Source organism: Petaurus breviceps, unplaced genomic scaffold (genome assembly GCF_028583685.1).
Source record: "Petaurus breviceps papuanus isolate PSGF00001 unplaced genomic scaffold, PetGlider_PUasm1.0 91133, whole genome shotgun sequence".
Classification (NCBI taxonomy): Eukaryota; Metazoa; Chordata; class Mammalia; order Diprotodontia; family Petauridae; genus Petaurus; species Petaurus breviceps.
In genome coordinates this window covers 36,014,033-36,027,705 of record NW_027187419.1, presented here as the reverse complement: position 1 = coordinate 36,027,705, position 13,673 = coordinate 36,014,033, and the positions used below count along the sequence as shown (strand labels likewise).

Genomic DNA, 13,673 nt, shown 5'->3' with positions numbered 1-13,673 from the left:
TAGCCAGGAAAAACTGGTTTCAAAGTGCAGCCTGGGACACTTATGGGCTGTCAATGTTCTAGACCAGTGGTGCTAAGCTCAAATAAAAACAGATCTCTAGAAAACCACAAATTAACATTATCTATGTTGTTAAATTTTGTCAAACATTTCTCAATTACATTTTAATTTGGTTTGGACACATCTGACACTCCTCTGGTCTAGGCAGTTCTTTAAGATTATAAACTGGAGATCAGCTGACTTGCAGTCCTGGAGGGAATTTCCTTACTTATGAGTTCCTTGTACCAGTCCTCTTCCTTCTTTCCTCCCTCCCTCCCTCCCTCCCTCCCTTCCTTCCTTCCTTCCTTCCTTCCTTCCTTCCTTCCTTCCTTCCTTCCTTCCTTCCTTCCTTTCTTCTTTACTTTTTTTTTCTTTTCTTCCTTTTCTTGAGTAAAAGAATAGATCCAACTTTGTTGCTTAATAAAATGAAAGTTTGTTGTATTTTCCAAAAGGACATATGAATAATACTAACCATTAAAGATTAAAATATCAAAGACCATTTTAAAAGCACTTTTGCTATCATTTATATATTTGAACTCCAATAATCAGTCTTCATCTCTTTTTTCCTATCTTTATGTATATTCTGTTTCCAATTCATGGTTCCACCTGTCACCTGAAGTCTATATCTCTGGTTCTAACTCTTCTCCTGATATCCTATTCTACATTTGTGGCTGCATTCCTTTCATTTCTTGATATTATCCAAAAGTTGATCCATGTAAAAGTAATCCCAGAGTGTCTCAATGTTGCTTTCCCCTCTTAACTTACTTAGTTCTGTTAATAGTAATACTGTAGCAGTAGTCAGCTGTGTTTGATTCCTCCATCTTCCTTGTCCTCCACATCCAATCTGTTAACTCATTAATTTTGAGTCTTCCTTTACAGCATGTCTTGCATGTATTTTTTTTCCTTATCATTCCTATTTCCACCACTCAAGCTTGGGCCCTTACTTCATGGCCTGCTTCTTGTTTCAAGTGGTCTCTTAATTGGTCTTCCTACTACCAGCCTCTCATTCTTACATATTGCCACCAGCTTAATCTTCTTAAAATACCATTTTAGTCATTCACGCAACAAATTTTCTTTAATAACATACAATGTAATATGTGCTAGAGATACACAGATAAAAATGGCAGTCCCTAAGTTAAGGAAACTTATATTTATTGCCACAGGAAATAACATATTTTCAGATAAATATAATACATGGTAGGGGAACAATGAAGGGATTCAGGCAACATGCTCTCAGTGTAAGGAGAGATAACACATTCATTTGGGGGAATCAGGGATTTTTATGTGGCAGAATCTGGACTTGAGCCAGAGAACTCCAGGAAGTTTGCAACATGTTGGGTAGCAAAGTTATGGGAGAAAAAGAGGTTAAACAAGATGCAGGCCTAGATGGGTTGCAGTCTGAATTGTTGGTGGGAACACCCTCATCATTGAGATGATAGATTAATTGGAATATTGGATTTCTTTCTAAAATAATATTCAGTGAAGAAAATTGCCATTTCCACCTCATTACCACTTCTGTCATTTAGTAATCTCTCCTCCTTGGAGGTTCTTAACTGTGATAAATCAATCTATTCAAATTCTAGGGGGCTGTTTTTATCCACCAGCCCTGAGATCATTCTTCCTCCTTTATCAAGGTTTCAGTACCTAGTTCACAATCTTTCTCCTGAACCCATTCACTGCTTTTATAATTGAGGATTTCAGTATAGATATTAATGTTCCATAAGTCTCCTTGTTTTCCAATTCTTTAAGCTTCTCAGCTCCCATGACTTGTACGTTCACTCTAGCTCAGATAGTCATACCTTTGGTTCTTGTCATCATTCACAATTCAGTCCGCCTCCCCACTAAAAAAGCCCTCATATTTCTCGGTCTGACCATAACGTCCTGTTATACGATCATAAATTTCAAATTGGATGGGACCTTCAAGGTTATCAAGTCCAATCTTCTCCTTTTACAGATGAGGAACTATTCCCTTTATTAGTACTGATTGCTGATGGACATTAGCTGTTGAACCTGAACGTGATGAAAGCTCATGAACTTTAGTTGGGAAGAGTACTACCAATGACCTTTGAAAATCAAAAGAATCTAGCATTCCATAAGCATCAGGTACAAGGTGAACCCATAATTTAAATACCTTTATATTTTATGTTTTTTTTCCACCTTCAGGTCAAACAGTCTATTATAATGGAAAGAGCTCTTGATTGAGAATGAAGAAAGTTGGGCTCAAGTCCAGCTCAGGCAAAAACTTGCTGGGTGACTGTGAGCAGGTTATTTGAACTTCCTGGACCTCAGTTTCCTTATCTGTAAAAATGAGTTTTAATTAAATTCTGAGGACCTTTCCAGGTCTAATTCTGTGATTATTTATTGTTGCATTTTGCAAAGACGCAAAACCAAATTCTTTAAGGAATTTTTATTTCAGGATTAAATTTTCTTCTTCCCTTCAAGTTTTTTATTAGATTCGAGCAATAATCAAGGTGCTCTGCAGACCCTAGAGATACAAAAATGAAACCAAACACACCTCATGTACTTAGGGAACTGAATGATGAAAAGAGAGGTGATGGAAACACTTGTCTTTGTGGGCTTTTGTAGGGACATTATGCTCTATATGAGGTAAACTAGTTATACATGATTTCTGTCTTATCACCTTCCCACTTTGGACAGAGGAAGGGAGAGAGAAATATCTTGTTAGCTAATAACATAGTGAAGTACTAAAACCCTTTTATGTAGGAAACTTCCTTATTATATGAGAATGAACTTAGGCTTGTCTAATGGACTAATGAACTTGATCCAAAGAGGCCTGAGCAAAGCAGATGGGTAATTAATAAAACCAGCAAGTGTGGATTTTTCCCAGGTAAGGATGCTGTTCTTATCTGGGAACTACAAATAAAAGGATATAGAGATAGTTGCAATGGGGAAAACCACATGCAATGAGAACTTTGATGAGAGAAGAATATTCAAGGAGGCTTGGTAATGGCCTATAATTTCCCTGAAAGAGGGGAAGGGTTTCAAATGCAGCAAATGGACAGTGAAGGGCTGTGTACATTTCAGGTATGGAGTACAGTGTGAATATGAGTAAATAGTACCATGGAAAGAACTCTAATTAAAGAGTCAGAAGACTTGGGTTTAAATCTTGCCTCTGAAACTTACTGCTGTGTAAACTTGAGTAAGTCTCTTAACCTTTTTGATTTCTTCATCTATAAAATTATGGGGTTGGATTGAATGACCAATGAGTTCCTTTCCTACTGTAGAATGTTGTTAATGATGATGATGTTGATGGTTTGGAAGAACAGGGTGGGATGAGAAGAAGGGAAAATGGGTGGGCCAGTTTCTTTTAAAGAGGAGTAGTATGAGATAAAGAAAGAAAAATAATGTTGAAGCCTTAAAAGACATAGAGTTTCTTGAAAACCAGTGAAGAGTTTATACTTAAATTACATAAAATGGGTATACACTGAAGGATTTTGAAAAAGAGTGACATATGTGGAGGTAAGTTTAGTTTTATTCACTGAGAAAATTATTTAGTCAGTAGTATGAAAAGTATAGTAGAGTAGTGAGAGACTAAGCCTCCACGCTGGGTCCACTTCTCTTTCTATTTGGTCATTTTGTCCTCTCCAGTGGTTTCACTGACAATGTCTCTTGCTTCTGTCTCCTTTCCACTGACATGGCCACCAACGTATTGAAGTTTAGGCCCTTGTTACTTCTTGCTTGATTGTATCCATAACCTCCTAATTCATGTGTATACTTCCCCATATGTTCTCTCCATGGCTGCTCAAATAGCATTCCTTAGGGACAGAATACTACCAGCTAAACATTTTTAATTAGATATCCATTACTCTAGGACAAGAACTCTTCAGCCTGGCAATTATGACCCTCCACAAATTTGCTCTAACATACTTTTTCAACCTTATTTCATATTACTTCCCTTCACATTATTTTCCGATACTGGTTTCTTCCTGAATTTGACATTCTATCTCTCCTGACCCTATGCATTTTTATAAGCTCTTTCTCATGCCTGGAATTTTTTTAATCTTTATCTTTTTCAAAGGAGGAAACTCACATTATACCCTCTCTACCATAAAAGCCCTTCTGATTCATCCACATTCTACTGTCTTCTACTTCTTCAAATGAGTTCATATTTACCTTGTATGTTTGTTGCATTTATGTTATATTACAATACACTACATACAGTGCAAACTCCTTAAGGGAAGACATTATTACATTTTTGTCTTTGTTTTTCTAGTGTCTTGCAAGAGTATCCTTGTGAATAGTAGGCACAGAATGAATAGATATGTGTTGAGGGGGCTGTTAACAAATAATCCAAGTAAGAGATGTTGGGGGCCTAAAATTGTGGTGACTAGAGAGAGAAGAAAAAAATTGGGATATAAGAAATACTTGAGGTATAATTTAGAAGAATAAAAGGATGCAGAGGGTTAACCAGAAGGATGAGTTAAACATGACCTTGAAGTTTCTCTCATGGGTTACAATTAATAATCCTTTCCATTAGCTCTTTAATGCTTACTCAGTAAATAACTGCCCAACATCTACTATATACTAAATGGTCTCTGATCTGTCCAGAGTATTTTGGATTTAATGGGTCTCAGTGTTAATCATCCAGGAAAAGAATGGGGGGTGGAAGGGTAGTACAGAGGGGAGGAAATGGAGAAATACTCTTCTGGTTTCCTAATCTATAAAATTATGATCATAATATCTTTAGTGTCTCACAGTGCTGTTTTAAGGGTCAAATGATAGAATATACATAAATTATTTTGAATCCTTAAGTCAGCATTTCAGTATCAGGAATTACTATTTTTTATCACTATCATCACCGTGTATGACTCCATCTGAGGAATCGTAATTGCTGAACTTTTAATGTATTTTTTTTGTTCCGTCTTAATAGCAATATGGGAGGAATTGCACCACCAGATGACAGCTGGAAAGGAAATCTTAATGTGCTTTACAATATTGGGCCTGGTTTTATAGGGAACTATTCCACCAGGTAGGTTTCAATATAGTTTCCTTACCCTTAAAATATGGGTAATATGTTTACTACCTATTCTACAAGGCTGCTGTTATTATTAAATTATCTCATATATGTGAAAAAGCTTTCATTAAGTACTGTGTAAATGTGAGGTATGACCCTTTATCTGAGTTACCTGTCTTTGTTTCCAAAATCATTCACTTCACTTTCTTTGTATTCCTTATTATACCAAATCTTCAACTTTTCTAGGCTGTCGACTCCTATGGAATTATTAGCCTCTGAATTAGGCCTGGTGCCAGGGTACAAGGACTGGATGAAGTCATGGTAGCAAGAGGCCTAGTGTTCTGAGGCTTTCACCTGGCCAGAGACTTAGTAGGGATTAGCCTGATGTCTGGGTGCTCAACAGCTATAGAGGGCTGAGACGTGGTTGCCTTTTCTCGTGTGATGTGTTGAAGCAGGATGGAGTAAGTTGGTTCCCTCATGTGCCAATAGTTTTGGGTTTCTACATCTAGTCCAGAGAGGCTTAATGGTAATTGAGGGCTGGAGTATTGTGACTCAAAGCAGAGTCCCTGTCAACTCCTGGGTAGTTTTTTCCCAATGATGGTGGAAGGGGGCCTCAAACTCAAGGTATAGGGTAGCTTCACTCTAGAGCCTGTCTCTGTGATAATGGTTCATTGGTTGTAGTGTTATTGATTTTGCACATTTGGTTTAATGAAGCAGGGTCAAAGTAGCATTTCAGGAAGTTGAGTCTGATATCAGTAGGCTATGGATTACCATGTCTACCAATAATAAGGTTGCACTAGGTTTTTTAAAGTCTCTTCTAGTTCTGAAATTCTGTGAATTGGAGGGGAATATATTACAGGAATACAAATTGATTAGGTCTGACTAGATTTGTAACAGTGGATGTCAGGAGAAAAAAAGTCATGAAAAATTGAAAGCATAAGATTACGGGACTAGATTTGGACAATGAAGAAAAAAGCAAAAGATAACACTGAAGTTTTGAATCTGAGTAACTGGGAGTATGATGGAGCCATTGACTAAGAAAGTAAAGTTGAGGAAGAAAGCTGGTTTGAGAGTTAAACAGTATGATTTCAGGTTCTGAAGAAGTTGAATTTGAAGTGATAGTAGCATATCCTATATTTTGGTAGGTAATTATAGAATTGATGTTGGAGCACAGGTGATATGGAAAGGCAGGTAACATGAATGAACATCTTAAAGTCTCCCAGCAATAACTTCATATGAACAACAATCAAAAATGGAATTGAAGATTTTCTTAGATGCCTACTGCTTAATTTCTTTGAGGTACACAAGACTTTCTTTTGAGATCTGAGAGTGCCATAAACCCATGTACTTATTTTGATAATTTTGTGCAACTGTTCTTTTCCAATATTTTCATGGCAACATAGGTACTCCCTTCATTGATACAGATCACAACTCATTTATTCCTTCTAATCCTAGCCCTCATATTTGTCCGCATTCTTCTTCACATTTTTAGAGGGGATCGTCTCAACATCCTGAAGTACTTTACAATATCATTGAGTCCTTTACATATTGTGACTACTTCTGAGGTACTTGGGCTATCTTTCTGTTACTCCTTACTCTTGGTGAGAGAAGGTAAGCTCCTTGAGGGTAGGGATTACTTAATTTTTATCTTTGTATCCACAGTGCCGGGCAAATGGTAGGCTCTTAAGCAAAGCTGGTTAATTAATTGATTTGTTACCACATAACTGCACCCCCCTTCTTTTCCTAATCCTAGAATTTCTCACACCACTTCTTGCGTGTAGGTGTAAGATTTATTTCTGTGAGCTTTGTTGTCTAGATGTATAGAAGCAGCTCCTGGGTGGCACAGGTCCAATTTGGCCCACACCATTTCCAAGGAGATTTCCTTTCTTCCTTTGTGAGGAGTAGGACTGTTCAGATACCACCCTAGTATCCTGGCTGTAGGAGGGGTAGGCAAGATCAAAGAAGGCAGGAGGTAAGGTTATCTCTCCTATCTCCAAGAGGGCCATCAGTCAGTTACAAGCATTTGTTCATCATTTACTACGTGCCTGGCACTAGGCTAAGTACTGGGAATGCAAGTACAAGTAGAAAGAACAAACAGTCCTCAAGGAGCTTACCTTCTGATGGGTGAAGACTATACATAAAGGAAGCTGAAGTAGGGTAAGGGGTAAGAAGTGTAGATGAAAGTACCTGGATCGGATCATGGCAGACAAAGTCTTGGGTGCATCAATGTGTGAATTCCATGGTTAGAGTGAGCATCAGGATGAAAAGCTGAGGTCCAGAGCCCTGAGGAATGAGATATGGTTGGCCCAGACACTTTTCTTAAATGGAGGTTCTAGGAGGATCCATCCAATCAGAGGGAGAGATGGATATTAGGCTAGAATTATATTTATCTGCAACCCCTCAAGTATCTTGAATCTAGATGTATGATTTGGGTTTCAGAAAGTAAAGAACTTCCCTAGTTTTATTCTTAAGGGGAAAAGTAGTCCTCAGTTTATACTCATAAGCTTAGCCCTTTCCCACCAAATGCTAGATATATAAATACATATAAAAATATGAATATATACACACATATATACATACCGATTGGTATACATGCACACAATACATGTTGTATGTGTATATACATGTGTGTTTACACGTATATACACACCTGTGTGTATGAATGTGTGTGCATGTGCACACACAGAGGAAGTACAGGGCTTCACAAAACTGCCCCAACTTGGGCAGAAGCAGGGTTACGTTGATTTTCATTGGAAATGTGCTGCGGCCGACTTGCATACACTGCTTTTCTGTGTTGCCCTTTGGGTCACTTACAACCTTGTTTCCTTGGAAATTTTGGTGTTCCAAGATTTATAACCAAAAAGCATTGTAGTGAGAGATGAAATGGTGTAGTGTAGTGGTGTCAAACTTGGAAAGAAATGGGGCCATTGAACTATATATATGAGGATCTTTGAGGGCTGCATATTGACTTGGAAAACCATATATTGAAATATCTGTATTTTATTGTTTTCTTATTTAATTTGTTAAATATTGTCCAATTGTATTTTAATCTGGTTTGAGCAGCATTAAGGAGTATTGTGGGCTATGCATTTGACACTTCTGGTGAGGGAGTTTGAGTTAGGAAGACCAGGGTGTTCAAAACCTACTTCTGACATATATCGGCTATATAAGATTGTAAATAGCAAAGAGTTTCACCTTGCATCATCATAGGTAATACCTCACTTGGAAGCTTCCACTATGGAGGAAATCACAAGTCTATTTTTGAATATTTGAATATTTTGTTTTTGAAATGGTTGCCAAGAGAATATTTGTCATGGACAAATGAGTCTTAGCATACAATATGACTAAAGGTTGCAATTGTTAAGAGTGCTACATATTTCCAAAATAATCCAGTTTGCTGTTATCTCTTGTTAAATTCTGGGCCCAATTCCTTGTCCATCTTCAGGGCCTGTCCTATATACATCTACATACTGACTCAATAGATAATATTTACAAAGTGTTACATATTTACAATATTTGCAAAGAACTGTGCAAAGCACTATAGCAAGCACTGTATAAATGCTTATTCTTCCCTTCCCCAATTGGAAAATAAGCACTTTTCATCCGTTTAATTTCTTTTTATTTTCTTGCCTGATTTAAGATAGGATTTTTCTTCTCCTCGATCCCTTGTTTCTTTACTTTTATCTTCACTCAACTGAAGAGTAAGCCTTGATAGTCTTGTTTTTCTTACTAATCATAGCTCTAACTAATTTGTTTTTCAAATATAGCATACTTTCCTCTGCTTCCTAGAACTGTGTTAATCACTGGGATTCTTATAGAGAATTAATGAAAACATTTTAATCTACTCTATTTCCTTATTTGGGTTATTTAACCCTTATGTATTTGATACCTTGATAAATAGACCTATCTGCTGACTGTTTCTTATGAAGAAAGCTGCTGGCTAAATATTACAGAGGGATTCAATCTGTACTCAGTACATCCAGTGTCCTTTTTAGGCAACAATCTTTAAGTAACATTAAGGAGATTTTGCTTTTGGCAGCTTTTAGCTGTCAGAAAATCACTAGAAATGAGAAACTGCCAAGGTTTTGCTTGGAGTGAATAAAGACTTATTTTGTTCTCCAGTGGAAAAGAGGTTCAAACATTATCCCCATGCCATTCCTGTGTGCATAAAAACTGTGAGCTTTTGCTTTAGTTTGTTTTTTCCCTCTGGCTGACGTTAGTAGATTGCTTTGTTCCTTTAATGTCTTTAATAGCAATTTGTGAATGAATACTTGAAACATTGTACTGGGAACCCAGTGACTGCCTTGAGTGTTTTCACTCTGCGACATTCTTGTAACATTAAAACTAGAGCTCTCAAAATTCCTAGTGAACAAAGAGAATTATGGCAATAGTTATATAATACTCAGGCACTTGAGTAAAATCCTAAACCATTATTTCCATTAATCATGCCAGGGACTAAAATAGTAAAGTGGGTGGACATAGTTGTATTTATTTAAATATCTATAAAAATCAAGAGTGCCGTCTTGGTCTTCAGTTATTTCACAAGCATTTAATTTCTACCTATTCAATTACATGCAACATTAAAAAAAATTTCTAGTAAACTAGCTTCTTTTCATCTCACTTCTCTATATCTAGTGCCCATCACGCTTCATGATGAAGAGATCTGTATGAAATTAATGGTTAACTTGTTAAACAGATTACTCATTTTCCAGTGAGGCAGGATAGTGTAGTGTATAGAGTTCTGTCCTTTGAATCATAAAACTTGGGTTTGGGTCCTGGTCTTGCCATTTAATAAGTGTGTGATCTCCTTTAAGGCAACTGATATTCTCTGTGAGCCCAAGTTTTCTCATCTGTGAAATGGAAGTAATTATATTTGTACAAGAAGCTATTACTACTACTACAACTATAACAATTCAAGAATTTTTCTTCTAAATCCCAAAATTATCATCCTGTTTGGAAAGATTTATGGTGTGGTCCTGTTCTTATAAATTGATTTATAAGCATAATTTTATGCAGTTTCTTAAGAAACACTTTCATGTTTTTATTCATATTAATATAAGAAACATGTAATACAAATTACAAATATGTGTATATATATATGACCAGGTTATATGTGGACATATGCTGCATGTGTGCATGCGTGTGTGTGTGTATGACTAGTTTATAAATTCATAGAGGGTAATCACTGCCATTTCTATTTTGTATACTTGTAAAATCAAGTAAAGTTATTACTCTTCCTAATGCAAGTATTTAATAAATAATGTTGCTTCAAGAATCCATGATTTCATTGATGTGGGCATTCCTTCCGAAAGTTCAGTTCACCATCTGTCCATGCTTTAACAGATGATCATCAGGATTTGCTATGACCAATTCTTTGGTGCTGATTCTCTCTAAACTTAGATTGCATTTTGAATAAATGACACAGAATCTATCTCTGGATTGCCTTTGAAGGCTTCCCAGCTTTATCAGGTATGCCAGACATTATGATCTGCTGGTATAGCCTTCTAGAATATAATTTTACTTCCATTCCAAAGTGAGGCATAGGATTAGGATTTTAGTAGAAGTCTAAGGGGGATTAAAAGGGAATGTGCTTTGTTATAGCTCCCAAGCCTATATCACACAGATGAGTTTTTTTAATTCTTCTGAATCATAGGCTTTTCATTCTTTATATATATTGTTTTCCAGCCATGTCTGATTTTATGACCCCATTTGGGTTTTCTTGGCAGTGATACTGAAGTGGTTTGCCATTCCCTTCTCCAGCTCACTTTACAGATAAGGAACTGAGGCAAAGACAGGGTTAAGTGACTTGCCCAGGGTAATGCAACTAGTAAGTGTCTAAGGCTGGATTTGAACTCACAAAGATGCAAAGATGAGTCTTCCTGATTCCAGGTCCAGTATCCATTGTACCACTTAGCTGCCTAGATAGATAGCGATTTAGACATATTTTAATTATTCCATAAATGAAAAATAAATTAATATTTAGTAATTCTATTTAACTGTATTGAACACCTACTATTTGTTTCAGTCAATGTTCTCAGTGCTGAGGGGAATAAAAAACATTTAGAAGACATGTTCCCTGCCTTCATGGAGTTTATAAGCTAATAGGGAGTAATAACTCATGTTTACAAATGGGTAAGATATGAGGTAGAAGGAGATAGGAAATATAGAGGTAAAATTCTGTAGAGGTTTATAGAATGGAGAGATTGCCTCTGGTTAGAGGAATCATGAAAGACCAGGAAAAAAGTGGCATTTCCATAAATTAAGGAATGATTAAACAATTTGTGGTACATAAATATAATGGAATATTGATAAGGTATTAAAAGAGATTATTATGATTGTTACTGAGAATCATGGGAAAACTTGAATTTTGTTCACATAGTGACAAATCCTTTGAAGGACTAGAGCAGGAGTGGGGAACCTGCAGCCTTGGGGCCACATGTGGCTCTGTAGGTCCTAAAGTGCAGCACTTTGACTGAATCCAAACTTCACAGAACAAATCCACTTAAAAAGATTTGTTCTATAAAATTTGGACTCAATCAAAAGGCCGCACCCAAGGACCTAGAAGGCCACATGTAGCCTTGAGGCTGTAGGTTCCCCACCCCTGATCTAGAGTCTAGTCTGGAAAAAATGCGTTCAGTATGGCTTGCCATTCTTTATTTATGACCTTGCATATGATCAGTTTTTATGGAAATGCTAGATAATACTGCAGAATAGGGATATTCTACTAATAGGGATGTTCTGTTCTATTTATCCTTCTGTGAGGTTTGTATAAATCCAAGAGCTACCATTGAGAGGCACATACCCAACAATAATTTTTACTATCTAAATCTTGTAATTTAATTTCCATTTTCTCTGAGGACTGGCAGGGGTGAGGGAGAGAAGTGGAAGGGAAGAGAGAGGAAGTAGTATGGCTCAGAATGGGTAGAGTTGGCCTCAAAGGCAAGAAGATTCGAGTTCAAGTTTTGCCTCTGCCTCACCCTATTTGACTGACCACGTCATTCAATCTTTCCATGCTCTGGCAACTCTCTAAGACTAATGCAGAGAAGACATTGACTGACCTGCATCGGTACAGGGAGAGTCTTCACTTTGAAATTTTCTATATCCGTGAAACCACAGAGTTTCTGGTCCTAATCTTATTGTATACCTTTAGCATAACCTCTTCCTGGCTTGTCTTACTTGACTTTATCAATTTTGTCTGAAATAATTGCTAGTTGTATTTTTAAAAATTCAATTATTCTAGTTCCTACCTTTAATCCTGTATGAATCTTTATGTTTTAAGTTTGTTTCTTATAGAAAACAAATCACTGAATATTGCTTTCTAACCCTCCGTTTGTGGGTGAATTAATACAATTTGTATAAATTCATATTTTTCCATATTTAAGTATTCATAATTTAAATTTTTTTCTGTTAAGTCATAATTTTATTACTTTGAAAAAAAGAAAAAAAGAACCAGTGCTATTATCTGAAATTTATATTGCTTAGAACTTGAGTCATTGCCTTATAACAATTAAACTGGCTAAAGTTCCAAAAGATGAGAAGATTAATTTTCGAAGGGTTATTAGAAAATAATTTATAAATATGCAAGTTATAATTGTTCATACCCTTTGATTCAGAGACTCCACTATAAGGACTCTATCTTAAGGCAGTTATTCACAGCAAAAAGAAACCTATTTATACAAAAATATTGTAATAACATCTTTTATGATATCAAAAAGCTGGGAACAAAATATGTGCAAAATGACTTGGGAGCAACTAAATAAATTACATGAATGAATATTGTGTGGAATAAGGAAAGTCAGTTATGAAAAGTTCAGAGACATATGCAATGACCTCTCTGAAGTGATACAGAGAAAGTAGAGCTAAAAGAACAATTAGTAGACCAGTGTAAATAAAGTCAACATGAAATGACAAGAAAACTGGTGAAATAGAGTACTCAGTGAAAGGTAGCATATTATCAAAGTTAAAGATCTTTTGCCCTTCCTTTCTGATGTGGCATCAGTGTGGGTGTTGGTATGTTCTGGGCCTGTGAGCAGGGCTGTCACTCTCACTGATTCGACCTTTGTATAGGTCCATTGGTGTTTTTAATTTTTACTGTGAACATTTACACCTTGCATATAGACCACTAAGGCTTGATTTACTCATTGATTGTCTAGGCTTAAGAAAGTGATGGAAAAGCTGTTAATAATGCAGATTAATTTTTAAAATGTGTCATACTTCCCCCCCCCGCCCCCCAGAGTCCATTCCAGGGAACAATTAAGCATTTACCATCGTAACTCTGGCTGCACCAATCTTTCTATATAATCTCTCTTGACTCCTTCATTTGGATGTAACTTTCTCTCTGTTTACTCTCTGTGAGTGTGGGTTGTTTTTTTCTCTTTAAGTCAGTGGGAAACAGAAAGAGTTACAAGAAAAAGTGGCCAAGACTCACCTTCCAGTGGGTTCTAGATGGTCACAACTTCCCTCAATCAAAGCTGCTTAATTATCTAGCAAGATCTAGGTTTAAATTTCTGTGATCTGGGGAATTGTAAAGTTGAATCAGTAATTCTTTGATCTAGGGCTTTCAGCCTTTAGCCAGTAAAATTGTTCTAGTGAATATATATCACAGTTAAGACATCTATTTCACTCGCCTATATTTCTTCCTACCCATTGTCTTTTTTCTGCT

General features: G+C 36.5%; 1 protein-coding gene across 3 annotated transcripts in view; it reads left to right on the top strand.

The window, feature by feature from the left end:
• Window positions 1-13,673, top strand: part of LOC138155557 (N-acetylated-alpha-linked acidic dipeptidase 2-like) — a 111,219-nt gene that overhangs the window by 25,369 nt on the left and 72,177 nt on the right. For 2 of the 3 annotated variants that reach the window (XM_069080846.1, XM_069080848.1), the window contains one exon: window positions 4,928-5,026. The exons of the other annotated variant lie outside the window; for it this stretch is intronic. In XM_069080846.1, the coding sequence (XP_068936947.1) occupies window positions 4,928-5,026 (99 nt within the window). The remainder of the gene's footprint in view (window positions 1-4,927; window positions 5,027-13,673) is intronic. 3 annotated transcript variants of the gene reach the window in all.